Here is a 13139-nt window from a genome sequence, read left to right as displayed (position 1 = left end):
TAATTTCCTGTACAACTATTTTTGGCACACACACACACATAAAAAAAGAATGCCGCACAAAAAATCAAAGTGAAGCAGCTCAGATGTGAGAACAGAGACAGAGAGGTTGGGTAGTCTTGCCTCCCTCTCTGTCAGAAAGTAGAGTCTTCTCCTCAGGCATCGATGCATGAACAAGTGCCGACACACACAGAAACACACAGCAGCACACGCAGAGTCACTGTTCTCTCATTGCACCGAGGCAGCCTTTGAATTACTACAGCTTTGTCTCCTTTGTGTACATGAGTGTGACTCTGTGAGTGAAGTAATTGCTGTCTGCATGTGTAACCAAATGGTACGGCGCGCATGCTTTCAAGAATCTGTGTTAGTGTGTGCGTGAGGTGCTGTAATTTTGTGCGTGGGAGTGAGCAGCCCCCCTGGTGTGTTTTTGTTCACTGCTCCCCTGCTGTTTCTCAGGCCTCTGGGCTCACGTCTAATTCAACTGTTGCTGCTAAAATCCATACGCCTGTTAGCGTGCACTGCAAGCAGTGTGATGAATATTTATACCAAACATGGAGGCCAAGCTCCCAGGGTAAAAGCATGCACACTGTTTGCTTCAAAGATCAATTATTATTCAACTATTCATCAGCACAATGCAGGATTTTGTTGCTTTGGGAGTCGGGTTCCTATTCAGATATTCCCTCTTCTTCCATGCAATGAATCACTTTGATATTTTACCAGTTTTCTCCTTCCTTCTCTAATGAGCCTGTGTTGTTTATGATCAATTTATTCTCTCTATCCATACCTCCACCCCTCCCTCCCTCTCTGCCTCCCTCTGTCTCCTCTCTTTCTCCATGTATCTAATGATTCTGGTATTATTCTCCTCCCACCGATCGCTTCTCTTTCTGCATCTAATGATTGTTACTATTTGATCATCCATGCTGCCTCTCTTTCACATTATTCCTCCCACTCTCTACCCGCCTCCCAGTCTCCCTCTCCGCCTCAGTTTCTTCATCAGCTCACATTTCTTTTACTCGTCTCTGTGTTCCTGCTTATCGATCTAACAAACCAAGACTGCTTGTTACTGTATTTGGTTCATTAGATCCTGTAATACATCTGAATTTAAGATCCCATTGAAGGGTTTTTATTTTCCTTTCATCTGACTCTGCTCAAAAGTCTGTGCCATGTAACTTGAGTCAGTTTCAGTATGATAATACTTGCAAGTTATGAAACAAAGACGCTCATGGTTTTCTCCTTTTCTTGTCTCTTCTCTCCTCCCGTACTTCATCTCCTTTGTGAACAAGTTTCTGATGGTAAGTGTCTGATTTACTCACTTACCAACATGTTAATTCATGGCATAAAATACTGAAACATCAGCTTTACTAATTTGACACTGATGTCTAGTAAGATCAAATTCATACACACATTTCCCAGGCTTTAGAAACACTTCAATAAACATTATTCAGCACTTTCCACCATCTCTGGCCTTTAGAAGAATGGCAAAAACTGTTTGGTATGTTCACAGAAACATCTGAATATTTTAAGCTCAAGTTCTTTCTGTTCATTGAAATACTTTCATACATGCCAGCTTACATGCCTTTAAATGTTTAAAATTGAGTCTGCTGAATTTTTATGGTCTGAATTAGCATCAAGTAATGAATCAAAGTTGACCTTGGGAATATGACTACTACACTCTCAAAGGTCTCCAACTACCCTTCTATCACAGTTTAATCAACAATTTGAGTTTGCTTGGTCATTCCAGCTTGGGATTGAGATAATAGTTGTCAAAATTTTCCTAAGTTTAAGGGAATACTTGTGTATTTTTGACGGTGAGTTGTGGCTATACTAGTTGGCATGAGCCCCTAAGAAGGTCGCACTAGCAGGGAAGCTAGGCTACACAGTGTAACAGATGGGTACACTAGCTCCACATAATTTTGCTTGTTTTGGGTAAAAATGGGCCAAAAACAATGTTGGCTCAATTATATGCTATTTTGGAAATTTTTGTAGCCAGAAAGGCACTATTTTGCAAGACAAGCTTAGGCTACCAGCATGCTCTTCTTTCACAGCACCTCTAATCAGCTTTTGGGTCTGCATGCTTAACACAGGGTTTGTACTACTCCAGCCATAAAAGTGCAGTTCACTGTTGGGATTGTAGTTGCTTGACTTGTTTGTGATGTAGAGCTACAACTTATGCTCTTTCTTGATACACAAAAAACATCCAGCATATCTCGTATTTAATGTCTTAGACATGAACACAAGATATAAAAAATGTTACAACAATATCATTTAGCAAAAACGTTAATCCAAAGTGACGCACATCTGAGATATAGACAGGTGTTCATGGCTTTAAGGACCTTGCCCAGGGGTCCACATGGATACTGATTCTGCCAAGACTGGGTTTTGAACACCACATCTCCTGTACCAAAGTCAGCGATGTAAACCACTGAATGCATTAAGAGATTTGTTTCCCTTGGATTTAGACACTGGGTTGATCCACAAGATATATACAAAGATGTCCCACTCAGCAGACAGCAATGTAAGGACGACTATGGACTGAAACTAGACTTGAAAGTTTTTGAGTTTTTCTTGAATAAAATGAGACTAAAACTATAAAGGGTAGAATGACTAAAATGTGACTCAAACTAAATGCCATTTATTCTAAAGACTTAGGGTTGATCCCATTTCTACCCCTAAGCTCTTATCTTAGCCCTTCCCCTTGGTTTTGCGAGTTCACGTCAGGTGAAGGGTTGTCCCAATTCTCATTTCCCACCATGCACTTGCAAAATGGCACAACAGACTAAAAAGGAGGCTCTTAAATGTCAATATTTTCAGCATTTATAAAGGATTATAGAAAACATAACATCTGTGTTTTCTCATATATTCAATCTTTAGCTACTGGGGATGGGAGTTTATTGTATTTTAGGAATGTATGCATGTAAACCAGGGCTATTAACTGTATAAATATATGGAGAAGATCAACACAGAGATCCATAGTATGGACAAGATGGTCGAAGCTTTATTGTCACCTTCGATGACGCAGCTGTTTATCGGCAAAGTGTGATGAACAGCAATCAAGTGGCGTCTCGTTTCTTAGGGGAAGGTTTTAACCCCTATACCCTTACCACCCTGTTTGGGGGAAGGGATAGACGAAGGGGAAGGGTTAAGAGGTAGAAATGGGATTGGCCCTGAGACCTAGATTGGCCTTAAAAATAGCTGTCAAAAGTAACACTGGCTTGACTGTAACTTTAGTCATTGTGGATCTTTGAACCAACAGTGACTACACAGGTCAGGAAACCTCAGCACACTTCGAAAGCTTAGCTTTTTATTGCAATATACCCTATATGGAAAAAAATATTGCATTCAGGTTCAATCAGACCCATTGCCACAAACTGAAAAACTGAACCTGAATGCAGGCACTTAGTATCGCGGGTGCTGACAAAAATGGGACCCGATCCTAACAAGACTGCTCCATAATAAACTCTAGCAAGGCTTTATAAATAAGGAGTCAAGATTAATCTGAGGGATTTTTTATGTTTGAAAAACTCCATCATCAGCATAAAATGCCATCAATCCCTACCAAAATTCTGTTGATCCTTATCAGACAAAATCTGTGCTCTCAGCCCCTGCTATACACTTCCCATTCTGTTTTCAGAAGTGTTGGCTTGTTGAAAAGTTTGGATTCAGTTTTTTGACTGAGTTAAAGTTTCAATCTATTTGAAACCATCATCCATGTGAGCTCATAACATCTGGCCCCTTGGGGAGAGTGGGATAATGACTACAGCATGCCAGCCAATATTAGATAGATTAGCCAACAATGCTGCAGCTTAGATACTTCTTGGTTGCCAAGCTCTTTGCTTTCATTTTCCTAAATTACATGAAATGGAGAGGGGCATTTATTATGTAAAGCTTCAAAATTGTTCAGCAATTAAAAGAGGTCATTAAATCCCACTTACGAGGTGCTCTATAAAATCCACATCATAGATTTAACTAGTGTTATTTCTGCATGCTAAAATCCTAATTTTTCTGCATTTTACATCCCTTTTCTTCTCTGCTCCCTCAGGCTATAGAGACCAGGGTTTTCCTCAGGATGTCTGAGCAAGGTCGCTCTCATGCTTGCTGATGGATCACACTGACAGTTTAAATTCCCTGACACCTGATGGTGACCTTTATCTTAGTGAAGACCTGTAGATGCCTGTCTTTTAAACGCCAGAGAGACACAAAGACATGAAAACACTCAACCGCAAGGAGGTGACAAAAGCAACAGATCAGGTGACTTGGAAATCTTCTGATTGCAAGAAGCAAACTTGAATATGGAGTTTAGATAATAAGGAAGGGCAAGGCCAAGGAAAAAGAGACTAACTGTACAGTTACCTCTGATAAAGTAGATCAAATAAAACAAGTGTTTGGTATTTTGTTGACTCAAATTGTATGGGTTTTTTAAGTGTTGACAAGTTTGGTTGATCTCTTTGCTAAAATATATTGAACTGTTACACTTGTACCTTGTAGACTTGATGTTCTCTTCATGTCAGGATGGATAACAGAGGAACGGGGCAATGTGTGGCATGAATGTGTAAAAAATTGAAGATATTGATTTGTAACTTCATCCTGTCTTTTGCGTTGTGAATTTTTGAGGAAGAAGGGAAGGAAAAATGGAAATACTGTACAAAGGATTGTACTGCACATCTAAAACATTCATTTTTTAAATACATGATCAGGCTCACAACAGTGTTTTCAACTAAGTTTAACAAGGGTATAAACTGCCTTTTAACTGGCTGCCTAGAGCAGCTGCAGCTATTCCAGTGTTAAGATGTGTTCAGACCAAAAGTGAAGGAAATTAAAGTGTGTTTGAGCACATGACAGTCATGTAATTGCCATAAATGGAAAACAACTTTACTAAATTGACAGCATGGGAAGATTTGTAAACAGGTAAAAGGCATTTTTTGTCCAAGAGAGTCTGGCTGCAGACCATTCATCTCTGCCAACCAATCTTACAGACTGTTCATCTGAAACACTGTTTATCTCAGAACACGCTTATGCTTTCAAAATAAAATCAGAGTAAACTTCCATTTAGGGTCATGGTAAGGGTTAGGATACCAAAAGTTAAAAACCTGACCTGCAAAACTTGATGACAAAATGCTGAATAAGGCTGAGTAAACAGTCTGCTTACAGGAAAAAGTCTTGTCCTCCATTAAAACATTCCAACACTGCAAATGTAGCCTATATAGCCCCATTAGCTGCGTAAGCTACATAGATAACAAAGCTACATAGCCCATGCTAAGCAGCTTCATATCTACTTGATCTATGTAGCTAAGTTAGCTTTAGATACATTACCTGAAACTCATGTTGCTAAAAATAACTTAGCTACAGGTAAAAGAGCTACATAGCTAATGTAGCTAAAGCTATGCATACAAAGCAGCCATCTAAGCTATGTAGATACATTATCTACTTAGCTATGTTAGCTGTAGTTACATTTACGACAGCTCATATTGCGAAAGATAACTTAGCTATAGATAATGGCGCTACTAAGCTAATGTAGCTCAAGCTAAACTCACAAAGCAGCTCTGTAAGCAACCTAGATATGTTATGTATGTAGCTAAGTTAGCTTTAGCAATGTTTGTTAAAGCTCACATTGCAAAAGCTAACTTAGCTAGATTGCCTTTTGTAATAACGTTAACTACATAGCTAGTATATCTATGTGAGCTTTAGCTAAAGCTAATGGAGCTGAAGCAAACCGTGTTAGTGTAACTACTTCTAAAACAGGTCAATGCATAATTCAATCAAAAATTAGAGGTAGATTAGAGGCCTCTTTGTCTTATTTATGAAATGTTTTTTAGTCTGTAATCTTTGCAATGTGGTTATTTCATGAATATAAATAATGAATAAAGGATATTTTATAAAAAAAAAAAAAAAACAATCTAAAAATGGAAATATGTTGTACCGGAAAATTACAACACCTCTTCCTGAGACATACGGGGTCTCAGATGAACAGTGTGAGAGTGAACATCAGAAATGTATGGTCATAGCCAGACTCCTCTCTTTTTGGTCTCTCAAAAAATGATACTCTTGAAAGTCAGGGACTTCTGAGTGATTATTAGCTTTCAAGGTTACCAGCAATATGATGTTTGTGAGTTTGCTATAAAATAGCATTTTAGCTATTTAACATTACCAGAACATTGCATATTGTCAAAGTTACAATATGTTATCTCTAAACTTTCAGCATAGATAAGTCATCTTTGTGATTGTTGATAGACTGTAGTACAAGTGTAGCCATCCAGAGTTAATCCTTAGTTTAGGAAACAGGATAAAAATACACCTGAATGTCAAAATTGATATTTTGAGCTTTTGCGGACACCCCAGGTACACTTTTAACCATGCTGAAGGAACTGAATTAAGGTCTCAATTTTAGACTGATCACAGGCTTCTAGCAACAGGTGGCTGCATTACTCTTTACTTTACTCATTACTCTAGATAAAGAATTTTAACAGGATAGTGGGTCTAAATTGATTTTAAAATCTATTAGTTTAACCCACTAGTAAATATTGTGCCAACAACTGGAGAGGGATCTGGTTGCAGATTGTATGTCTCAGTCAATCAATCTCTGTTTGTATAGTGCCAATTCATAACTGATGTTATCTCAAGACACTTTACAAAGAGGGCAGGTCTAGACCGTACTATCTGTTATGGTCTATTATAACAGACCAGTGTTAAACATTAATATTATAACAAAGACTATACCCTATTATAATAGACCAGTGTTAATCACCATGAGCACAGCACTAGCGGTATTTAGCCCAATTATATTTTAGACATAAACCTTCCCCTGAACTGGCAGGACTGTTGAGCAGACTATTCATTTTAGAGCCATCTCTGTCAGAACAGAAATACTCACAAAAAATGTAAAAATAAAATTAGATTCAACTTCTGTTAAGGGTTAAGGTAATGGTTAGGATACCAAAAAGTTAAGTCAAAAACCCAGCCTGTGAAACCATATTACAAACAGTACAATTGGGAAAAGCCCAAAAATTTAAAGTAAAGTAAAAATAAAAGTTCTAAAGTTAGTCTGCCTACAGGAAAAAAAAAGCTTGGCCTCTATGAAAACATTCTAATGCAGTTAACGTAGCTAAGGCTTAACCTAACAATGCTATAGTGGCTATGAATATAATGAGCTAATGTAGCTAACTAAGATACATAACTATAGCAGCTACAAAGCTACATCAGTATCAGCATAGGTCTTGTAGCTTCATTAGCTCTAGTTTAGCTACAGTAGCTGTGTTAGAATGTTTTCATGGAGCTACCATAGCTATGGAGCTAATGTAGCTGAAGCTGATCTCACATAGTAGCTGTTTAGTATATGTGGTTATGGAAACTCCATTCAAAGATTCCAACACAGCTAACCTAGCTAAGGCTTGAGCTAACAAAGCTATATTGGCTATGTAGATAATGTAGCTATACAGCTAACATAGCCAATGTAGCCAATGTGGCTAATGAAGCTGTATAACTATGGTAGGGACATAGCTACATAGCATCTTTATCTATGTAGGTAATATAGCTACATTTGCTTTAGCCTTAGCTACGCCAGCTGCGTTAGGAGGCTTTCATGGAGCTACCATAACTACATAGCTATGTAGCTTAAGCTAGGCTTACATAGTAGCTATTCAGTATATGTAGCTTTGGTAGCTCCATGAAAACATTCCAATGCAGCAAACGTAGATAAGGTTAAAGCTAACAAAGCTGTACCAGGTTTGTAAATAATGGAGCTAATATAGCTAAAGCTTTGTTCCGACAGTATTTACAGAGCTACGTAGCTATGGTATCTACGTAGGTACATTAGCTTTGGTTACATTTGCTATTCAATACTCCAAATGATGATAATGGAGGTATTTTCCACTCTTTTTGAAACTATTTGTTTAGTTGCCCTAAGTTCAGATTTTTTGTCTTCTCTGGCAGTATTTCCCTCCAACAGGAAGTCATTTCTAGTTAGCAATATCTCATTGCTGGGTACAAGATGTCTGTCAAATCAACAGCACAGAGCAGTGCTGAAATGACTCATGCCTCCTCATAATAATTTGATTTGAAGTTTCACACCTTTTCAAAGTGTAAATCAGTGTCACAGGGATTTTGCACGTTATTATCTAATCAGCAGTTCCCACTCATGGGAAGCAGAGTCCCCACAGTGTCTGTCACACCATGATGGCGATGCAATTACAGTGAAGTTTGAGACTCCTGTAAGGAGAACTATATTTGAGTTGTTTTAGCAGAGATTAATCTTCAGATAGAACATTTTCAGGTTCCCTGTCCTGTGTGTACATTATGTATATATTAATGTGTGGGTGTTTGGAATATTGGAGTATATTTGGTGAAGCCTCAGTGTAATTTTGTACCATGTAGGAGAAGTTGTGTGCACAAGTGTACAGTAAAGCTCAAATAGTTGTAATATTTAACACAACTACTGTGGAACAGTTGATCCAAACAAAGCCTTGAGTTTCTTGTGATACAACAGCAGATTTCTCATGCACTGCATCATTGGCTCACTTCCCTGAAAGATATCAAAGAGTAACAAAAGTCAAACAGCCTTAAACAAGAGGAAGCAAACCAGCTAGCCTTAGACTTAGCACTTATGGAAAGTGGTGCACTGAATACAAAAGCCTGTGAGCGTGTTGCTGCTTTTTACCTCTCTTTAAATCCACCAGACCCCATGAAGAATTCAAACACGAAGAACTGAGATAGCTCTAGTCATAGTGAACTCTGACTCCTGCTTGTGCCTCTACAGAAATCTAACTTCTTGATTCAAGATGTGCTTTTATTGTCATCTGAGTTTAATTTCCCTGGATTATCTTTAGTATCTTAGACATATGCCTTTATAAAAGTTCCGCTGTATTTTGTATGATGATGTTTTTCTATGTTTTGATTGTGTCAGTGTTTTTGTAAGAGACAGGTGAGAAGCAATGATGATAATGTCTCGAACTGTGATGTTTTCTGCCTTACAAATGACCAATGTTCTCGCAAAGGGGTTTTGTAGCAGTGGTGCTGAAGTTTGTTTTTTTTTTTCTTTTTGGTTTTGGTGCAATGTTAAGGTCTTATATAACTGCAATTTTATTGTAATTAACCTATTAGTCCTTATCAATGATTCTACTTTCCATCAGGGTAATACTTACAAGTGGTATTTTTTTAAACATAGTGGTGTTGTATTAGATTTATGACTACATGATTTAAATACTGCCATGTACAGTTTTCTGCATGTTTAGCTTTGGTGTGAAGTCACTGTATTAATAACACCCTATCACACACATATGAACGTTAGCATTTTGAGATTGTAGCGTATTTCTGTGACTTTTGCAACAATAGTTTTATTTTAAGCCATTTGAGCTAACTAAGACAAAATCTTGTGATTAAAAGTTTTGGTCTCCTAAATTTGTGCGACTAAACTTATTTGTTTTGTTGCTCACTAGAGATGGTTTTCCCAGCTGGTTGAGGATTTATCCTCTGAGCCACAAAGACATGAGCAGATTGTGTACCTCTTGAAACAGAAATACACTCCAGTAAGTACTTTTCAGTGCCAAATCACAGAGTATTGCTTAGCTCTGTCAGATTCAAAAATAATACTGTTAAAAGGGAATAAAGTATGTGTGAACATAGGCCTCTCACAAGCATATGACTAAACAGACCTTTCAGATTATAGGCTTTTTGACTACATACAAAACCCCAAATAGTCTGCAAAGCCGGCATCCAAGAGGATGACTGCAACAATGCACAACAGGAAGATACAAATAAAATGGAATCTACAGTGCTGTAAAGAAGTATTTGTCTGCTTCCTGATTTCTTCTTTTTTTATTTATGTCATACTTAAAGACCCTGTAAAGTGAAATCCAAAGTTTTTGTCTTAACACTCTAGAAATGTTGGAATATGGTTGCTGTAAACATGTGAAAACACTAAGATCTACATGTGACTGAATTCTGGATTTAGACCATTTCACCTCTTTCCTGGCTTGGTTTCATGTGGGCGGGGCCAATATGTGTAAATTCAACTTATTTCATCAAGTCTGGCGGCTATATCAATGAAATAACAACACTGTAAACATTACAGACTAAGAAACAGTTCAGAAATAAAACAGAGAAAAAGGTCAGAAGTATAATCCAGGATTAAATTATGTATAGACCTGTTTAAGAAGTAGTTACATGCATGGTGGCTTGCTTTAGTTTCACTAGCTTTCGCTATCACATAAGCTAATGTAGCTAAGTTAGCTTTTGCAACATGAGCTTTGGCAAACGTATAGCTAAACCTAACTTAGCTTTGTAGATAACGTCCCTACGTGGTTTACATAACTGCTTTGTGAGCTTAGCTTTAGTTGCGTAAGGACATCATATATAGCTAAGTTAGCTTTAACAATGTGAGCTTCAGCAAATGTAACTAAAGCTAACTTAGCTACACAGATAACATAGATGCATAGCTTACATAGCTGCTTTGTGAGCTTAGCTATAGCTACATAGCTACATTATATATAGCTAAGTTAGCTTTAACAATGTGAGCTTCAGCAAATGTAACTAAAGCTCACTTAGCTACACAGATAACAGATACACAGATTACGTAGCTGCTTTGTGAGCTTAGCTATAGCTCTGTTATTTATGTAGCTAACCCAGTTAACAGAGCTTCGTAAGCTATGCAAGCTGCACTGGAATGTTTTCATGAAGGATGAGTATTTGTTTCCTGTAAGCAGACTGTTTACTGCTTTATTAAAAGTTTTTTATTTATTTATTTATTTTTTACGGTTTGCAGTCAGACTGTCTTGGAAATTTTATCCCACTCTTTTTTTGCAGAATTGTTTTGATTCAGCTGCCCTGGAGGGCTTTCACACATGAAGGGTCTGGTTAAGGTCATGCCACAAAATTTCAATTAGATTTAAGTACAGACTTTGACTTGGGCACTCCAAAACCTTCATTTTGTTTTTTCAAGCCATTCAGAGGAGGACTTGCTGGTTTGTCGGGCCGTAACAAAATAATGGCCAAACATTCTCCTTTGGGATTCTCTGGAAGAAAGCAGAATTCACGGCTCCTGCAATTACAGCAAGTGGTCCAGGTCCTGAAGCAGCAGAAGCCCCAGATCATCACACTGCCACCACCACCATGTTTGACTGTTGGAATGATGTTCTTTTTATGACATTAATTTTACTCATGATGTAACAGGATGCACACATTCCAAAAAGTTAAACCTTTGTCCCATCAGTCCACAGGATATTTTCCCAAAAGTCTTGGTACTCATCAAAATGTTTTTTGGCAAATATGAAACGAGCCTTTGTGTTCTTTTTGGTCAGCAGAGGTTTTGACCTGGATCTCTCCCATCTATGCCATTTTTGCCCAGTCTCTTTCTTACTGTTGAGTCATGAACACTGACGTTAAATGAGTCAAGTGAGTCCTGCAGGTCTTAAGATGTTGTTCTGGGTTCTTTTATGACTGCTTGGATGAGTCATTAATGCGCTCTTGGAGTTATTTTGGCAGGCTGGCAAGTCCTGGGAAGGTTCCCCACAGTTCCAAGTTTTCTCCATTTGTGGATGATGGCTCTCCCTGTGGTTGTCTGGAGTCCCAAAGCCATAGAAATGGCTTTGTAACCCTTTCCAGACTGATTGATGTCAGTTACTTTGTTTCTCATCTGTTCTTAAGATGGCGCCAAGATGTGTTGCTTTTTGAAATCTTTTAGCCTACTTCACTTTGTCAGACAGGTTCTATTTAAGTGATTCAAAAGGTCTGCCGGTAATCAGGCCTGGGTGTGGCTAGTGAAATCAAGCTCAGCTTTCCAAAAATATGTTCAATCACAGTTAATTTGTGATTTAACAAGGGGACAATTTCTTTTTTCTTTCCTTTTTTTTTTTTTTTTTTTTAACATAGGGCCAGGTCAGTTTGGGGTTGATTTTCTCCATTAGTAAATAAAGTCATCATCTAAAACCTGCCTTTTATTATTGTCATCTAATGTTGAAATCATGGTACTGTACATGGGGCCTGACTAACAATTATGAGGCAATTATTAGTCACATAAGTGGACTCCTCTGTCTTACTACTCCAACAGTCTGACCCTTAGTAACAACCTAGCAACAGAGAGGTTTTCAAGTCTCAGGAGAATGAGCTTTTAGCTGATATTGGTGTTTAATAGAGAGAGAGAGAGAGAGATGGAGAGAGAGATGGAGAGAGAACTGATTCATTATACTGCTTGGCTAGCTAAGATAGCAGCAGTAAGGTAATCCAGCAATTGGTGTATAAAAGTCACCAGAATGCAGAAATGAAGACAAGCATATCTTTCTAATTATCTTCATAGGGATGTTGGTGTCAAGGAAATAACAACACTCAAGAAAATTGTTTGTGACAGTATCTTAAAACCCTCCATCCAGACTTGTCTCTCCTCTCTCACCAAATAAGGATTTGTCACTGCTTTCTCTCCCTGGACACACAACCAGGAGCACAACTTCCCCCCTAACACTCCCACTGTCGCCTCCATTATGTAAACACAACCAGAGGTGAGTTTTTCCATCTCAGCTCTGCAAGATGCAATGTCAAAACACATTCATTCACTAAGATGTAACACAGCAGAAAGCTTAGTTAGAAAACACTTGCTGTTATGCACTTCTTTAAGAAGAAAAAAAAACATGGTGGTTGCTGGCATCATGGTTTAAATATTCTGTGGCCTCTTTTGCGTTTCTGTTAAGGAGACAAATGTTGTCCCTGGATTACAGTTTATGAAAACATCCTCTGGGAAAACAGCAGATGGTATTTGGAAGGAATTAATGACGTTGTATGAATCTCTAGGCATGCTTATGCCCTCTTAAACTTCAAAATCCTTGCAGTACAAAGTAGCCTGTTACATGATGTGGATACTTGGCAGGAACATAAACATGGCTGTTTACTTTAATTGGCTGCTTTGTCTAATCTTAATTTTACCCTGGAGTGTATTTAATTCTAAGGTAATATGAACCAGTTTGGCCTGAACATATCCATCCACATATCAAATGTGAGATTGCTTTCACCTAATGACCATTGCTGCTCTGTGCAGTCATTCATCACCATAATTTCTCCCAGCTCTGTGAGCAGGTCTAAGGTCTAGTGACTAATACAGTATCATTAAGCATCTCACAGTAAATACAGCTAAATGAGTTTCAAGTGATTGCACTAGCTGGACT

The 13139-nt window shown here is 38.1% G+C and overlaps 2 protein-coding genes across 2 annotated transcripts in view; one reads left to right on the top strand and one right to left on the bottom strand.

The window, feature by feature from the left end:
• The window catches only part of stum (stum, mechanosensory transduction mediator homolog), a 31110-nt gene extending 21357 nt beyond the window's left edge, over positions 1-9753 (top strand). The window contains exons 3-4 of the mRNA XM_041805029.1: positions 1281-1289; positions 4037-9753. Of these exons, the coding sequence (XP_041660963.1) occupies positions 1281-1289; positions 4037-4071 (44 nt within the window). The 3' untranslated portion in view covers positions 4072-9753. The remainder of the gene's footprint in view (positions 1-1280; positions 1290-4036) is intronic.
• Positions 1-13139, bottom strand: part of coq8aa (coenzyme Q8A, genome duplicate a) — a 50554-nt gene that overhangs the window by 5337 nt on the left and 32078 nt on the right. The window lies entirely within an intron of this gene.

This window comes from Cheilinus undulatus, linkage group 14, assembly GCF_018320785.1.
Source record: "Cheilinus undulatus linkage group 14, ASM1832078v1, whole genome shotgun sequence".
NCBI classification, from domain to species: Eukaryota; Metazoa; Chordata; class Actinopteri; order Labriformes; family Labridae; genus Cheilinus; species Cheilinus undulatus.
This window is presented reverse-complemented; position numbering and strand designations above follow the sequence as displayed.